General features: G+C 34.5%; 1 protein-coding gene across 4 annotated transcripts in view; it reads left to right on the forward strand.

The window, feature by feature from the left end:
- The window catches only part of Spast (spastin), a 59,288-nt gene that overhangs the window by 27,921 nt on the left and 12,440 nt on the right, over window positions 1-18,927 (forward strand). For all 4 annotated transcript variants that reach the window (XM_046441587.2, XM_046441590.2, XM_046441588.2 and 1 more), the window contains 10 exons: window positions 1,809-1,996; window positions 2,613-2,746; window positions 3,178-3,271; window positions 7,801-7,875; window positions 8,546-8,617; window positions 12,104-12,179; window positions 12,417-12,508; window positions 13,001-13,080; window positions 15,807-15,849; window positions 18,051-18,130. In XM_046441587.2, the coding sequence (XP_046297543.1) occupies window positions 1,809-1,996; window positions 2,613-2,746; window positions 3,178-3,271; window positions 7,801-7,875; window positions 8,546-8,617; window positions 12,104-12,179; window positions 12,417-12,508; window positions 13,001-13,080; window positions 15,807-15,849; window positions 18,051-18,130 (934 nt within the window). The remainder of the gene's footprint in view (window positions 1-1,808; window positions 1,997-2,612; window positions 2,747-3,177; window positions 3,272-7,800; window positions 7,876-8,545; window positions 8,618-12,103; window positions 12,180-12,416; window positions 12,509-13,000; window positions 13,081-15,806; window positions 15,850-18,050; window positions 18,131-18,927) is intronic.

Genomic DNA, 18,927 nt, shown 5'->3' on the forward strand with positions numbered 1-18,927 from the left:
AACTTGAGATCCTCCTGTTTCATCGCCTCCACCTCAAATTGCTTGGCTTACAGAGGTATGCCACTGTGCCCAACTACTTGTTAGTTTAATTAAATCTTGAGTTAGGAATGGTTTTACTTCCTGTGGTGACTAATATAATTCCAAAAGTCATGAACGTTTATGTCTTAGAAAAACAATTCAAGATAATAAAGTGGGTATTTAATGATCCTCAGGATTTTCACAAATTTGATTATCATAATATAAATGAATGACTCAAAGTTGATGTAATATTATAATATTTGTATACATGGTTAAAACTGTCTCAATGCTATATATATATATTCTACTTGTCTTAGAGGTCCTGATTTTAGTCCTATAGTGCCAATTAAAAATTCAGTCTTAAGGTTCAGATCCTCATTTGAAGGTATCCTGAAGGTAAGGTTTTTTAAAAATTTGAATTTTATTTAGTCTTTTTGATTTTATAACAGTTTACCTGAGATAAACTACTTGGTTCTCTAAATAAATAAGCTAATTTCTGGGGTTGGGGTTATGGCTCAGTCGTAGAGCGCTCGCCTAGCAAGTACAAGGCCCTGGGTTTGATCCTCAGCACCACATAAAAATAAATAAATAAAGTAAAGGTATTGTGTCCAACTATAACTACAAAATAAATAAATAAATAAATTTAAATAAGCTAATTCCTTATACTAGTTTAGAGTGCTTTGTTTCTTTAAACCATATTAAGGGATTTGATGACATAAAACAGGCTTTGTCTTTTCTCTTGGCCAGTCTAATTTGCTCATTGATTTAATGTTTATCTTTATAGTAAACATTGCTATTAATAAACACTGACAGTTGCTATGTAAATCTATAAAAATATTATTTAGAGCAGTAAAATTTTAACACTATATCATAATTCATATAGGGAGTATCAAAGAACTGGTAGCCTTCTGACTTAATCAGAGGCTTTCTATAAATGTACTTCACATAAAATACTTGGTGTGTTAAAAGTCACAACTTGATACTCTTTCTTTTTTTCTTTCTTTTGGGTACTGTCCATTGAACCCAGGACCACATCCCCAGCCCTTTTTTTATATTTTATTTAGAGACAGTGTCTCACTATGTTGCATAGGGCCTGTATAAGTTACTGAGGCAGGCTTTGAACTGGCGATTCTCCTGCCTCAGCATCCTGAGCCACTGGGATTGATACTTTTTCAATATCAGTTAATTCAGAAAATTCTTATAGTGGGCACAGGCTGAACTTTCATAGTAGTTTATAGTCATGAAAGTTTAGAACCAAAATAGTGAAGTATTATTATTTTTTAGTGTATATCATATTTCTAATGACTTTACTGCACTTGTTTCTTAAGTATTTGGGAAATTTATTTGCCTGATACCCTCTTTCTTTCCTCACAAATGAAGTTTTTTTCTTCATAGAAATATATTTTCTTTTTTTTTTCTAATATTTTTTAGTTGTTGTGGACCTTTATTGATTTATATGTGGTGTTGAGAATTGAACCCAGTGCCTCACATATGCCAGGCAAGGGCTCTACCACTAAGCTACAACCCCAGCCCCTTAGAAATACATTTCTTTATATATAAAAAAAAAAATTAGAATATGCATCAAAAAAAAAAAACTGAGTAATTATATTCCCATTCACCTACTGAAAACCAGGACACCTTGGTATACGTTCTGATTGAAATCTTATTTTTAAATATTTCTGAATGTAAAAAAAAATATTATTAGCTTTGTTTTGCAAATTTTTACTTGTCCTTATTAATTTTTTAGCCACTATTTTCTAATGATGGTGGTTTTGCTTTTTCCTTGACAGAAAGTGGAGCTGTTCCAAAAAGAAAAGATCCCCTAACACATGCTAGTAATTCACTGCCTCGTTCAAAAACTGTTCTGAAAACTGGATCCACAGGTCTTTCCGGTCACCACAGAGCACCTAGTTGCAGTGGTTTATCCATGGTTTCTGGAGCAAGACAAGGATCTGGTCCTGCAGCTGCCACTCATAAGGTATTCTAGAACAGCAACTTTAATTGCTGTGTTTTTACAAGTAGAAACTTTAATGTTATACTTGCTTAAGTTTATTATAAGTACTTACTTTACAGAAATGATGTTTCCACAAAGTTAAACATATAATTTTTTAATCTGCAAAGGTATCTCACTATGAAAAAACAAATCTTTTTTATCTCCCCTTTTGGACCTAATTGAACATTTTTTTTTTAATTAAGTTCACTTATCCAGCCTATTGAATGAAATTAGTGATATATATATATGTGTGTGTGTGTGTATATACACACACACATATATAAAATATGTACAATATATATCACTTAGTTTATTTTTAAAAATTATTTTAATTTATGTACATATTAACAAGGATCAAAATTATATGACTATGTTGTCCTAGGGCCTTTTTCTTTTATAATAATTAAATCTCTTGGGATAATTTCTTTGTAAACCCCCTTCATGCCAGTTGTTATTCAGTAGTGAATATATTTTAACCTTGGGTGAAATATATAATTTGGGGGAGTTTTATATAATTTTTCCTATTTTAAACCTTGAATCCTGTGAATTTTAAGATTAATGATAGATTGTATTTTCACATTAAATTTTTATATCCTTTAAGGGTACTCCGAAAACAAATAGAACAAATAAGCCTTCTACCCCTACAACTGCTCCTCGTAAAAAGAAAGACTTAAAGAATTTTAGGAATGTGGACAGCAACCTTGCTAACCTTATTATGAATGAAATTGTGGACAAGTAAGTTTTATTTTCTATAGTATTTCATTTTACAGTTTCTATATTAAAGTTTTATGTATAAAATGTGTCATAAATGAAATGGTAAATACCTTATGTGATTTACATACTAAATGTTTATGCTGGCTTTCATTTATAAATGTAGAAAATAATTTTTGCTAATTAATTCAACTTTAGTTTCATAGTTAACATAAAAATGTCTTCATAGGGGCCCAGGTTGTGGTTCAGTGTTAGAGTGCTTGCTTCGAATGCACAAAGCACTAGGTTTGACCCTGGCACCGCATAAAAATAAACAAAAATAATTTTGGGGAGTTTTATATCATGTCCGTCTACAACTAAAAAAAATTTTAAAAAAATGTCTTCATAGAGTTTATATTTCATAATTGTAATATTTATATTTCTGTTGTGAAATTAATTGAGTTATTGTTTCTTAGTGGAACAGCTGTTAAATTTGATGATATAGCTGGTCAAGAGTTGGCAAAACAAGCCTTGCAAGAAATTGTTATTCTTCCTTCTCTGAGACCTGAGGTAAGGGCTTTATTATATTGTCATTTTCTTGTAATACCATTCATTGCTAAATCTGTTGTTGTATTACATATTTGGGCTATGCTAGAATGAATGATACATATAGGATAATCGTTGATTTAGTGTTTTTAAAAAGACATCATTAGCAACTGATTTGGCAAGTTATTATTATAAGAGAATGAATGTGAGTGCCTAATTCCAAATCCTCCCCGCCACCCCCTGATTTTTTTTTTCTGGTATTGGGGATTGAACCCAGGGCATTTTGTCATTGAGCTACATCCCCAGTCCTTTTTTTTTTTTTTTTTTTTTTTTGAGACAGGGTCTTGATAAGTTGCTTCAGGCCTCACTAAGTTGCTAAGACTGGCCTCAAACATGGGATCCTCCTGCCTCAACCTCCCAAATTGCTGGGATTACAGGCATGCACTACTGCACTTGGCCTAAAGCCATTTGTAACTTTTATAGAAAAATGGATAGTATGGTATAATATTTATATTAAGGTGAAAGATTTAAAATTATGGTATAAAAATCATACTAAGAGAAGAAATTAAGATAAAAAATAATTCTTTAAGTTTGAAGAACAATCTTTAAAAAAAATTTTAGAGTATTAAATCATTAAATAGATGGGGAGAGTTAGCCAATGATGTATAAGGATCTAACCTTCCATCTCATATTTTGAGACTCATTAGGAAGGTGAGTTATTGCAATTGTTTTTCCATACTTGTACTGTTTGGGGTTTTTGCGGTTCATAGATTGCATATTTAGTGCTCTTCCATTGGTGTTATAGAAAATAAATCTGAGGATCAATTTTTGGGATGGTTTTTCTTCTTGAGCATGCTACTGTTATGGACTCAGTAACATCTAGTGGAAATACATAGGTACATTGTGAAGGATGCAGTTTTAAATGAATGTGCAAAGGTTGTACGGCCCTGTTTTTTTTGTTGTTGTTGTTTGTTTGTTTTTAATTTTGAAGATAGTGTCTCACTAAATAGCTTAGGGCCTCACTAAATTTCGATCTTCCTGTCTCAGCATCCCAAGCTATGGGATTACAGGCATGTACCACCACTTCCAACTTGTAAATGACCTTTGGATATGAATTTGTTCAACCATCTCTAAGAATTATATATTGCCTATGTGTTCACTAGAGTGAAGGTAGAGAGAAGGAAGTGAGGTGGGAAAGGTTCAAGACCAAAATGGTCATATTAGAAGAAACCTCAGTGGTACATATACACAATGGAATATTACTCAGCTGTAACGAAGAATGAAATTGAGGCATTTGCTGGTAAATGGATGGAACTGGAGACTATTATACTAAGTGAAATAGCCAATCTCAAAAAACCAAAGGCCATGTTCTCTCTGATATACAGATATTGACTCACAATAAGGGGCGGGGGTTCACTGGATTGGACATGGTGGAGTCGGGGGAAGTTCAAGACCTGTCTCAGCAATTTAGTGAGGCCCTAAGCTATTTAGCCAGACCCTCTCTTAAACACTGAAAAGGGCTGGGGTAATGGTTCTAGTATTGCTTTGTTTCATATAAGTCTGACTTCATAACCTCAATCGTCCTCAGTAGCTGAGATTGTAAGGTATGCATTAGTTTAGCAGGCTTTTGTTTTGTTTTGTTTTGGTAATTTCCAAAATTTGGAAACAGCCAAAATCACTGTCAGTATGCAAATGGTTTACAGACTGTGGTATATCCATATAATGAAATATTCAACAATTAAATATTATTCAAATGAGCTACCAAGCCACAAAAGACATAGAACCTTATTTAATGCATATTAGTAAATGAAAGAAGTTAATATGAAAAGGCTACATTTTGTATGATTGCATCTATTTGATACTCTGTAAAAGGCAAAACTATGATCAAGGATTCATGGAGAAGTAAGGAAGAATAAATAAGTGAACCACCAGGGATTTTATAGCAGTAAAACTATTTTGTATGATTCTTTAATAATGGTGTATGTTTGTCAAAACCATAGAATGGAACTGGGGCTGTGGCTCAGCAGAATAGCGCTTGCCTAGCATGTGTGAGGCCCTGGGTTTGATCCTCAGCACCACATAAAAATAAAGGCATTGTGTCCATCTGCAACTACAAAAAGATAAGAATTAAAAAAAAAAAAAACATAGAATGTACCACATTAAGAGTGAACACTTGGCCAGGTATGGTGGTGCACACCTATAATCCCAGGTCTCAGGAGGCTGAGGCAGGAGGATCAAGAGTTCAAAGCCAAAATAGGGCTGGGGATGTGTCTCAAAGTGGTTGAGTGCCCCTGAGTTCAATCCCCATTACCAAAAAATAAAAAAGTGAACCCTAATGTAAACTAAATGTCTTTAGTTAATAATAATGTATCAGAGTTGTTTCATTAGTTGTAACAAATATACCACACTAATACAAGATCTTAATGTAGGAGAAATGGGGAATAAGGGAGTGTTATGTGAGAACCTTGTATTTTCTACTAACCTAAAACTACTGAAAAACTATTTTTTAAAAAACTGAATATCAGTCATTTCTTATGATTTAACTTAAAAGTATAGTTATCTGCCTTTGTGGGTGATTCGTTCCAGATACCAAAATCTATGGATATTCAAGTCCCTTGTATAAAATTTGTACCTAACGTACACATGTCCTCCTGTATGTTTTAAATCATGTCTAGATTACTTGTAATACCTAATATAATGTATATATTATGCAATTAATATTATACTTCATCGCTTAGGGAATAATGATGATGAAAACATCTGTACATGCTCCGTACAGATCCAGGTTTTTTAAAAAAATATTTAAGCAGGGCAAAGTGGCGCATGCCTGTAATCTCAGTGGTTAGGGAAGCTGAGGCAGGAGGATCATGAGTTCAAAATCAGCCTCAGCAACTTAGCGGGACCCTAAGCAACTCGGCAAGATCCTGTCTCTAAATAAAATATCAAAATGGGCTGGGGGGCTGGCGTTGTGGCTCAGTGGTAGCACGCTGGCCTAGCAAGCATGAGGCCCTGGGTTTGATCCTCAGCACCACATTAAAAAAAAAAAAAGTATTGTGTCCAACTACAACTAAAAAATAAAATATTTTTTTAAATAAAGGGCTGGGGATGTGCTCAGTGGTTAAGGACCCTGGGTTCAATTCCCAGTACCTAAAAAATAAATATTTTAAATTCACAGTTGGTTGAATCCGTGGATGCCAACATTTCATACACTCTCAGTATGAAGTGTTTTCAGTGTAATGTTTTGCCCTTGACTCCTGCCATCCCTAGTCTGGAGATGATTGATTTTTTTTTTTTTTTTTGAACTGGAGATTGAACCGATGGGTGCTTTACCACTGAGCCACATCTCCGGTCCTTTTGATCTATTCTTTTGAGACAGGGTCTTGCTAAGTTGCTGATGGTCTTGCCAGGTTGCTGGCCTCTGACTTGCAATCCTCCTGTCTCAGCCTCCCACGTCACTGGGATTATATTATACACCCTGGTTGGAGATAGTTGATTTAATTTAAAATTCCTGCTTCCTTTGATTGTTGTTGGTACTTGCCTGACTACCCTTGCTAGAAAGCAGGAACATGGGTTCAATTGCTCCTCTTACTAATTTTGACTCAGTTCTTCTGGTTTTGGCCATCTATCTTCCTTCCTACTGCTTTCTGTGGTCTGATGCCTCCAATTGCTGAGCTTTAGGGTTTTGTGTTCACTTCAGCTTATATCTTGTTTCTAGGTGTCCTTTCATACACCAGTATTTAGGTTTTAGCTCATTAATCTCTGCTAAATAATATACCACACTTTATCCGTTCTCAGTCTTGCAAAAATTTGTTGTCTCCTATCTTTTAGTTTTATTTATTTATTTCCTTCCTTCATTCCTTGGAACACTGTACCATTGAGCTACATTCCCAGCCCACCTCCCCTTTTAATTTTGAGACAGTCTCTCTCACTCAATTGCTGATGTTAGCCTTGAACTTGCAATCTTCCTGCCTCAGTCTCCAGAGTAGCTGTGGTTTTAGGTGTACACCACCATGCCTGTCTTTTCTTCTTTTTTCCCACAGAGCTAGGAATTGAACCCAAATTCCCACACATACTAGGTACATGGTTTACTACTGAGCCACACCCCCAGCTCTCTTTCCTGTTTCTGTTTGGAAGATTTATGACTTTCTTATTATTTATTTATTTATTATTTGGTGGAATTTCTAAGTAAAGAGACATGCCATGTTCAGTTTCTTATTTAACTAGGCTGTTTTTATTTTGGTCACTGATGACTTTTTTTTTTTTTTTTAATTTTTTCTAGTTGTTGATAGACTTTTATTTCATTCATTTATATGCAGTGCCAAGAATTGAACCCAGTGCCTCACACTTGCCAGGCAAGTGCACTATTGCTGAACCACAGTCCCAGCCCCTGATGATTTGGTTTTATTTATTTATTTATTTCTGTTTTAAATTATACTAACTTAATGATTTTGTGTCCCTTTAAAGCCTTGGGTATTTCTGTTTAGGATACATTTTAGATGTTGTAAAAAATTGTCTTCAGAATCACAGTTGTGAACTAATACACATTTTTAAAGTTGTTCACAGGGCTTAGAGCTCCTGCCAGAGGATTGCTACTCTTTGGTCCACCTGGAAATGGGAAGACAATGCTGGTAAGAAAAATTTTCAAAGAACTGAGTAATCTATTGAAATATTAAGGATAATATAAGTTTATTATTCCTGAGTCTGTTATGAATTGCTTTTTGCTATGATATCTTCTCTTTAAATTTTTAAACTAGTTTTCAAAGAAGAAATAAATGGAAAACTATTTTATCCTCAGTAATGTTTGTGGTATTTTAGAATAGCTTAACTTAGTGTATTAAGTATCTCTCTAACCATTTTTTTTTGACTGTCTAAACAACTTAAATAATCAGTATGTTTTAGTTAGTTTGATTGTTTATTTCCATTTCGTTTACCAATAGTTTTTACCAGTATCTGGATACCTCTTTCTTCTGCATCACTTTTCTAGATGGAAAAGACAAATTAGGGAAACATAACTTTTCCCTTAGCTATTTGTGTTTTCACCAAAGAAGAGAATAGCATCCCCTACTACCACAACCATGCTATATATTCCCTCTTAGAAAAGAAGAGTGGGAAGAGACAGTTCTTTCCAGAGCTTTTCCTTTTAGCTGAGAAGGAAGCATTTTTATTACCATATGTTGGAAATTGTGTCATACCCTATATTTTTAGAGAATCTGTTCTAGCACTTAAATTGATCAAATGTGGCTATGTTTTTAAAGTAAGATACTGAATTAATGTATTTGTTCTTCTGATTTTTTAAAGGCTAAAGCAGTAGCTGCAGAATCTAATGCAACCTTTTTTAATATAAGTGCTGCAAGTTTAACTTCAAAATATGTGAGTGTTCTTTTGCTGGTATTGTCATGTTTGTAAGTTAACATCCAAATGTTACTGTGTTAAGTATAAATGATAATATTTTACAGAATATTTTTCTATGAATCTTTTAATCTATATATGATGAATGGTAGTCTTCAAGGTAGAAAGTTGGTATGCAATGTTAGGGTTCTTTAAAATTAGAGTTGTGTTTCAAATACTGTAGTACTTTGCTAGGGCTGCATAACAAAGTACCATTAACTGGCTGGTTTAAACATCGGAAGTGTATTGCCTTATAGATTTAGATTTAGGAGGCTGACAGTCTAAGATCGAAGTGTGGGCAGAGGTACTTTATTCTGAGGACTGTGAGGGAGAATGTGTTAACATGTCTTTCTACTAGCTTCTGGTATGTTGCTGGCAATCTTTGGCATTTCTTGGCTTGTGGATTCATTACTTTTTGGCAGGAGAGAGGGAGAGTACTGGCAGTTGAATCCAGGGATGCTCTACCACTGAGCTATATATCCAACCATTTTTATTTTATATTTTTATGTATTAAAAAATTATTTTAGTTGTTAATAGACCTTTATTTATTTATGTGCGGTGTTGAGTATTAAACCCAGGGCCTTACACATGCCAGGCAAGTGCACTACCGCTGAGCCACAGCCCCAGCCCCTTCAGTTTTTATTTTGATACAGGGTCTTGCTAAGTTGCCCAGACTACCCTCAAACTTGCAATCCTCTTGCCTCAGCCTCTTGATTCACTTGGAATATAGGCATGCCCCACCATGCCTGACTAGATGCATCCCTTTCTTTATTTTCTTTCTTTGTACTCAAATTTCTACTTTCTTCTTTTATTTTTTATTTTTTTTAGTTGTAGAAGGACACAATATCTTTTTTTTTTTTAATTTATTAATTTTTTTGTGTGGCGCTGAGGATCAAACCCAGGGCCTCATGCATGCAAGGCAAGCACTCTACCACTGAACTGCAACCCCAGCCATAAAATTGTAGATGGAAACAATATCTTTTATATATATATATATATATATATATATATATATATATATATTTTTTTTTTTTTTTTTTTTTTTAAGTGTGATGCTGAGGATCGAACCCAGTGCCTCAGGCATGTGAGGCATGTGCCCTACCACTGAGCCACAACCCCTTAAATTTCTGCTTTGTATGAGGATACAGTCATTCAGAATTTGGTTCTGCTCCTAATGACCTCAACCCAACTTGGTCATCTAGAAAGACCCTGTTTCCAAATAAGGTCAACTTTTATAGGTACTGAGGATAGGACTTCAGCATGGTTTGGGAGAACATAGTTCAACCCATAACTTATACCATCACTTTATACTTAAACTTCAAGTGACGGTGTGAGAAGAGATGGGCTAATGACCTAAACTGAGTATTTCTAGTTTTCTGATTTTGAACTAAAATGTAACACAATATTTTCCATGTTTTTAAATCATTATTGTTTTACCCTATGATTTAGATTTCTTTTTCATTTCACTTTTTTTTAAAATCTTTTTGTTGTTGCTCTTTTTAGATATACTTGACATCCATTTACTGTCCACTGATCGTATAGTGACGTTCAAAGAAGAGCTCAGTTCATTTTTGGGGAGTGCAGTCATAACTACAGGGCATAGCAAGAATAATTTTTCTCGTGTATAGAACCAGTGTATTGCAAAACTGTGAAGTAGATAGTCTATCAAAGCCTATACTGCTTTGTCTTTCTCTCCCCTTCCCTTCCTTTTCTGTTTGGTACCCAGTGACATATTAGTCTCTGATCCTCATCAAAATCTTTGTGGTTGAAAGTATTTTGACAAACTTACTTAAATATAAATCTTTGATGAAAAAACATTACCTATAAGATTCTGGGGGCTGGGGATGTGGCTCAAGCGGTAGCGCACTCGCCTGGCATGTGCGGGGCGCTGGTTTGATCCTCAGCACCACATAAAAATAAAATAAGATGTTGTGTCCACTGAAAACTAAAAAACAAATATTAAAAAATTCTCTCTCTCTCTCTCTCTCTCTCTCTCTCTCTCTCTCTCTCATATCTCTGGATGTTGCCATTTGATTATTCATATTTGTTTCAAGTCTGTTTTCTTTCATCTTCATGATTTGTGAAACAATGTAAAGTCCATGATCTTATCCCCTAACCTGATAATTATTCCATGGCAAGGTTGTTTTTAGGAAGGTTGAAATGTCTAGACCATAATTTGGCCAGTTATACCCAATACATTTTTTCTTATGTCCAACTGAAATATGTATTTTCTAATTTTTGTAAAGTGGATTATAGCAGTGGCACACACCTATAATCCCAGTGGCTCAGGAGGCTGAGGCAGGAACATCATGAGTTCAAAACCAGCCTCAGCAACTTAGTGAGATCCTAAGCAACTCAGGGAGACCCTGTCTCTAAATAAAATACAATAAATGGGCTGGGGTTGTAACTCAGTGGCAGAGCACTTGCCTTGCACATGAAAGGCACTGGGTTCAATCCTCAGCACCACATAAAAAAATAAATAAATAAAGGCATGCTGTTCATCTACAACTACAAAAAAAATTAAATTAAAAATACAATTACAAAGGGCTGAGGATGTGGCTTTGTGGTTAAATGGCTCTGGGTTCAATCCCCAGTAACCCCCCCCAAAAAAATTATAAAGTGGATGTAACAAAAATCTTTTCTTTTGTGAAACAGCCTTTTATACATAAAGGAATTTAGTGTTACATCTGCTTTTTTTCCTCTCTCAGTTATCTTCTTATGGTCTCATACCAGTTTGTCAGTATGCTTAGGGTGTAAGAAAAGCTAAATATTTTACCTCAGACAGGATCTCAGATTTCAAGACTTAGAGTCATTTCTTGTTGTGCACCTTCTGTTTCTTATGATATATCTTGAGAAAACTTTTTGCAGAAACTTCCTCATAATTGTGGGCATTTATGTTATTAAACTAGATGTTTTTCTACAAAAACCAGTTACGTATGTATCTTAATATGTTAAAGTTTTATTTAACCTTGTTTATTGAATACATGTAGGAAAGTGTTTTTATACCATAAATATACAGCTCAGTGAACTGTCACAAAGTGAACACTTTCAGAATCACTATGTTGGTCAAGAAGTAGAATGCTGGAGGCTGAGGCAGGAGATCACAAGTATGAAGCTAACCTAGGCAACTTAGTGAGATTTTATCTCAAAATAAAAAATAAAAATGGCTGGGGGTGTAATTCAGTGGTAAATCACCCCTGGATTCGATTACAATACAGAAATAAATAAATAAGGAAGGAAGGTATTTAAATAGGAAGGAGAGCTTAGCAATTAGGTAAATAGTCTCTTCTAAAATTATAAGGTACAGTTCAGTTACACACACTAGTACTCCCAGTTCCTTGTACCATATCTTTAGTTGTGAGGAAGAGAAATTAAAGTACTGAGTTCTAGATTGTCGATAATGAAATTTAAAGAACTGGAATAGTGTTGCGTTTTTATTTGTTTAACAATACATATGCTTTTTTTTAGGTGGGGGAAGGTGAGAAATTGGTGAGAGCTCTTTTTGCGGTGGCTCGAGAACTTCAGCCTTCTATAATTTTCATAGGTGAGAATGTTTTCCAGCTAAATTATTTGAATACTTGTGATATTTCTCTTTCCAAATATGAGAGGTATGATAGAAAAGATTATTCAGAAGGAAAAAGTTTTAAAGAACGGTGACGTTGAAGACTACGTATTGAATTCAGTAGAACACACTATGTTAATAACTTAAGTATGAACTAGATTTGTAAATGATCACATATATTGGCCTTTTATTAAAGTATTCTCCTTGTATTTCCCCTAGATGAAGTTGATAGCCTTTTATGTGAAAGAAGAGAAGGGGAGCATGATGCTAGTAGACGTCTAAAAACTGAATTTCTAATAGAATTTGATGGTGTAAGTATATATCATTGTTGTTGGTAACAGAGTTTGAACCCAGGGGTGCTTAACTACTGACCCACATCCCCAGTCCTTATTTTTTATTGGGAGACAGGATCTTGCTAAGTTGCTAAGAGCCTTGGCCTCCCGAGCTGCTGGGATTATAGGGCACCACACATGGCTATGATTTTTTTTCTTTTTGATACTGGGGACTGAACTTAGGGATACTTGACCACTGAGCCCTGTTTTGTATTTTATTTAGAGATGGGGTCTCACTGAATTGCTTAGCTAGGCTGGCTTTGAGCTTGCAATTCTCTTGACTTAGTCTGCCAAGCCACTGGGATTACAGGCATGTGCCATTGTGCCAGGCAGCTATGATATTTTTAATGTGGCAGAGTTTTTTTGTGTGTGTGTATTCCTATTAAATTATCCCAATTAGAAATATGTGTGTATTTTTCTTTTTCATTACTTTATTTAAAAGTACTGAAAAACTTTTTTTTGGTGTTGTAGGTACAGTCTGCTGGAGATGACAGAGTACTTGTAATGGGTGCCACTAACAGGCCACAAGAACTTGATGAGGCTGTTCTCAGGTAGAGATATTGATGTGGAAACACATATGTTTATGACATATATTTACTCATGTGTTTATCTCATATTTCTTATTTCATTACTCTTGGTTTTAAGACTAAATTATTTTCCTTCCTATGCTACCTCCTGGCCTCTTGTTATCAATTAAATAAGGAGTTTGTGGTCATGTATGGGATAATATGAGGAGAACTAGTCTTTACTTTATGGTTTAAGCAAATTGCTTAATTCTTTTGGATGTCATTAAATTTTCTTTAAATTCCAAAACTGATTCTTGCTGGGCTTCATGATTATAGCAGGATTCATGAGAACTGTCTAGTATGTTTGAACAAATTTATTCCCCTCCTACTGGAAAGACAGTTTGACTCAGCATAAAATTCTTAGACCTGCTTTTTGTTTTCCAAATAATTTATAACATTGCTCCATTGTTTTTAGGATTGGATGTCATAGTGTAAAAGTCTACATAGATTCATTTCTTTCACACTTATAGATTAACTTGATTTTTGTTTTCTTTTTACTAGATAGAATTCTCACCCATTTAAGTTTAATTGGTCTCTGTTAATTATTTGTGGGAGTCATTGTTTCTTTAAATTTATAGTTTGGAACTTCCCTTTTTTTGAAATTTATTTTAAATACTATATTTAACTTTTTTTTTCCTAATAATGTTTTTTCTGGGTGTTTTTTTTTTTTCTGTTTTTGCATGTAAATTATGTATTATGTTGCATCTCTTTGTCCCTGTATCTGTAATTTTTTTTTTGTTCCTTTTAAACTTTTTTTGTTTTGTTCTGTTTCCCCAAGTTTGTTGCCTTTATTTCTTACTGAGTTAGTATTTATTCTCCTTCCTGCTACTACTTTTATAACTTGTTATAACCTGTTCTGTGGTGATTTCTTTTTTCTTTGCATTCCTGATCTACCCTATTTTGCATCTTGTTTTTTCTTACTTCTTTGAGCCTTTGTATCCATTTCCTTAAACTCTTGTTTAAAAAAAAAAAAAAAAAAAAACACAACTTTTTTTCATTAAATTATTTCATTCTATGAAAATATATTTGGTCATAATTTTAATTTGCTGTGTGACAGAATCTTATGCATGTTCTTCATTTTAACTACTTTGTTTATTGTAAGATTTCTCCTCTTCTTTTTTAAGTGAACCCTGACTTTTCCATTTTGCTTATTATTTTTCTTTGGATAAGAGGAGTTTTCTTAGAAAACTTACTTTTGTAAGGATATTGTTGGGTGAGGGCTAGAGAAGTAAGAGTTATCTTGAGCTGTCCCATGTATACTCTGAGCTAACAGGCAGTCATAGTGAAGCCCTACCTGATGATGAAGGGTATGTGTGTATAAATAAGAGAGAGAGTTGATTTATTCTTCTTCAACTGAATAATATTGATGACAACAAAACAGCTTGTCATCCAGCCAAAGTGGTTAGTGCCTTCTTACAAAGGTAATGTGTCTTTCAATTTCTTTGTACAGTCTTTCTTTACATTCTTGTGTTATCAGTTCTCATGGTCTGCAGAGGTAGGCCGAACATGCTTACTTAAATAATAGGGAGTGGTTTTATTCCCTTCACGGTATGATGTCTCTGTTTTCATTGAAAACTTGATGTTTGGGGCTGGGATTGTGGCTCAGCGGTAGAGAGCTTGCCTAGCACGGGCGGGACCTGGGTTTGACCCTCAGCACCACATAAAAAAAAAAATAAAGGCAGTGTGTTGTGTCCATCTACACCTAAAAAATAAATATTAAAAAAAAAAAAGAAAACTTGATGTTTGGACAGTTATGTCCATTGTCTGCAATAGTAGATCCTCTGTGTATCTTCCTTTGTTAGTGTAATTTTTACCACTACAGTAGCACTTCGTATTTTTTAATTCCATAACTGTTAACCTAGAATGATGATGATGAAGTTTCCATTCTTCTTCCTGTAATCTTTTTTTTTGTGTGTGTGTGTTTGTTTTGGTACCTGGGATTGAACTCGGGGGCACTCGACCACTGAGCCACATCCCCAGTTGCATTTTGTATTTTATTTAGAGACAGGGTCTCACTGAGTTGCTAAGTACCTCACTGTTGTGAACTTAAAATCCTCCTGCCTCAGCCTCCTTGCCACTGGGATTACAGGCATGTGCCACCACTCCCAGCTGTTGTTTGTTGTTATTATTATTGTGCATTATTACTATTAAAAACATACATCTAAATGAATGGCTGACTTAGCCATTTATTTTTAAAATTTTTTTTAGTTGTAGTTGGACTCAATACTTTTATGTATTTATTTTTATGTGGTGCTGAGGATCAAACCCAGCGCCTCGCACGTACTAGGCGAGTGCTTTACCACTGAGCCACCACTCCAGTCCCTTAGCCATTTATTGATTAAAGATTTTTAAACATTAACCAGAGAATTTTTTAGGGATTGAACCCAGAGGCAGTCTACCCTTTTTATTTTTATTCCCATCCCTTTTTATTTTTGAGTCAGGATCTTTCTGAGTTGCCAAGGCCAATTCTCATTTTTCAGCCTCCCAGGTTGCTTTATTTATTTATAAGGCATGTGCCATTGAGCCTGGCTAACCAGAGTGATGTGGTTTTTTAAAAAAATAACTAAAAATATCTTTTTATGTTGATAACTACTATTATGTGTTCAGTTACTTTCACTATTAAAGCCTTTTCCTGTCATTTTTTTCCTGAACTGAGTTACCTTTAAATTCAAAATATTTGAATTTTTTTTTTTTTTTTTTTTTTTTTTTAGGCGTTTCATCAAACGGGTATATGTGTCTTTACCAAATGAAGAGGTATGTATCCGAACTTCTTTTTATTAGTATAAACAAAAACTACCATCTTGATAATATTGAGTTTTCCAGTCCATGGTATAGCTACTTTGTAACAGTTTGGTAGTTAATTCAGTTTCCTTTCCCATTACTTTTCCTGTTCCTTTGTTCTTCCTTCCTTCCTTCCTTCCTTCCTTCCTTCCTTCCTTCTTTCCTTCCTTCCTTCCTTCCTTCCTTCCTTCCTTCCTTCCTTCCTTCCACCTACCTACCTTTTTATTTATTTTTTGTTTGTTTATTTTTAGTTGTAGTTGGACACAATACCTTTATTTTATTTCTTTATTTTCATTGTGGTGTTGAGGATCGAACCCAGCACCTTGCGCGTTCTAGGCAAGAACTCTACCACTTACCTAGTATGCCTGGGTTTGATCTCCAGTACTGCCCCCTCCCCCCCCCCAAAAAAAAAATACCCAAGAGAAGTGGAAACATTCACACAAAGACATGTGAACAGGAATTATTATAGCAGCTTTGCCATGTTAATAATAGTCAAAAACTGCTCATCAGTTGTTAAATGGATAAGCAAATGTAGCATATACACACTAACAATAAAGGGAATTAGCCATATATGCTATATACAGTAATGTGAATGAAACTCAAAAACATTATGTTAAATGAAAGAAACCACGTGCGAACAATTTCATATTATATGATTCCATTTATATGACACATCCACAAAAGTAAAATTTCTAGACACATAAAAGCAAATCAGTGATTTACTAGGACAAGGGATAGATAGGAATGGGGATTAATTACAAACAGCCATGAGTGAACTTTTTGGAGTGATAGAAATGTTCTGGACTGTGTTATTGTGATGATTGCACAACCCTGTAAATTTCTTATGTCATTGATTATGATAAAATTTATGGTATATAAATTCATACTTACATAAAACCGTTTTTAAAAAATTATGGGCATGGGGCTGGGTTTGTATCTCAGCGGTAGAATGCTTGCCTAGCATGTGTGTTGCAATGGGTTTGATCCTCAGCACCACATAAAAGTAAATAAACAAAATAAAGGTGTTGTGTCCATCTACAACTAAAAAAACAAAATTTTTTTTTTAAATTACAGTTGTAGGGCTGGGGATGTGGCTCAAGCGGTAGCACGCTCGCCTGGCATGCGTGCGACCCGGGTTCGATCCTCAGCACCACATACAAACAAAGATGTTGTGTCTGCCGAAAACTAAAAAATAAATATTAAAATCTCTCTCTCTTTCTCTCTCTCTCTCTCTCTAAAAATAAATAAATAAATTACGGTTGTATAGCTCAGATACTTGTCATTCTTAGTGCTTTATTTGAATTGTCTCAAAAGACCTTTTCTTTAAATAACACATTGTGGGGGCTGGGGTTGTAGCTTAGTGGTAGAGCACTTGCCTTGCATCCATGAGGCACTGGGTTCGATCCTCAGCACCACATAAAAATAAATAAATAAAAATAAAGATATTGTGCCCATCTACAGCTAAAAAAAAAAAAATTTAAAACAAACAATGTGGCCAGTGCAGTGGCTCACACCTGTAATCCTAGCATTTTAGGAGGCTGAGGCAGAAGGATCTTGAGTTCAAAGACAGCCTCAGCAAAAGCAAGGCTGTAAGCAATTCAGTGGTTAAATGCCCCTGAGTTCAATCCCTGGTACCAAAAAAAAAAAATCACATTGAATTTTGTTTATTAGAGCATTGTGATTATATGTAGTAGTTATATTCATTTTGACAAAATCATAATGCAAGGAATTTTATTTCTCTCCCCATCCCTGCCCCCGTTTCCTTCCATCTTCATATTTTTCCTTTTGTTCTACTGGTCTTTCTTTTTGCTCCTTTAAAAATAGTTTTAAATTCCAGCCAGGTGCCTTGGCACACAGGAAGATCGCAAGTTCAAAGCCAGCCTCTGCAATGACGAGGCCTAGCAACTCAGTGAGACCCTGTCACTAAATGAAATACAAAATGGGGCTGTGAGGATGTGGCTCAGTTCTTGAGTGCCCCTGAATTCAATCCCTGGTACCAAAAAATAAATAAAATAAAAAAACTTAATTTTAACTATGTTTAACGGATAAGAATAAGGTTTCAATGTGACAGGATTTGAATCTGATTCCTGGACATTATATTGTTAATTCTTAGCTTATTGAGTAAGAATTATTAATTTTGACTGTAGTGATCATTCTTTATAATTTCATTTCAGACCAGACTACTTTTACTTAAGAATCTGTTATGTAAACAAGGAAGCCCACTGACGCAAAAAGAACTAGCACAACTTGCTAGGTGAGTAATTTGATTTGGTTTATCTTATTTAATTTTTTTAAGTTTACTGTTTTCATTGTTATTTTAATTTTTTTAACCTTTATTTTATTTATTTATTTTTATATGATGCTGAGGACCAAACCAAGTGCCTCATATACACTAGGCAAATGCTCTACCACTGAGCTACAACTCCAACGCCTATTTTTTTTTTTAATTTTTGAGGTTAAGAATTCTCTTTCTAGCAGGCCACAGTGGCACATGCCTGTGATCCCAGCAGCTTGGGAGGCTGAGGCAAAAGGCTCATGAGTTCAAAGCCAGCCTCAGCAACTTAGCAAGATCCTGTCTATAAATAAAACATAAAAAAGGGCTAGGGATGTGTCTCAGTGGTAAAGCACCTCTGGGTTCAATCCCCAATACCAAAAGAGGAAAAAAAAAAAAAAATTCTAGGGGATGGGTTGTGGCTCAGTGGCAGAGCACCCGCCTAGCAAGTGCAAGGCCCTGGGTTCAATCCTTAGCACCACATAAAAATAAAATAAAGATATTGTGTCCAACTACAACTCAAAAATAAAATTTAAAAAAAGTTAGAAAAAAAAGAGAAATTCTCTTTCTATATATAAGCTAAAATATAAAACAAGTAATTATCAGAAAAACTTCTCATCCTGTATCTCCTTACTACCTTAGCTTTTCTTCCTCTATATGTGGTATCTAAATTTCATATATGTGTATGTGTGTGTGTAATTAATATATATATATATATATATATATATATATATATATATATTAATATTAGTTGTAGATGGACTCAACATCTAGCTTTA

Source organism: Marmota monax, unplaced genomic scaffold (genome assembly GCF_021218885.2).
Source record: "Marmota monax isolate L192 unplaced genomic scaffold, Marmota_monax_Labrador192_F-V1.1 WCK01_AAM20220418_F8-fsc00010, whole genome shotgun sequence".
Classification (NCBI taxonomy): domain Eukaryota; kingdom Metazoa; phylum Chordata; class Mammalia; order Rodentia; family Sciuridae; genus Marmota; species Marmota monax.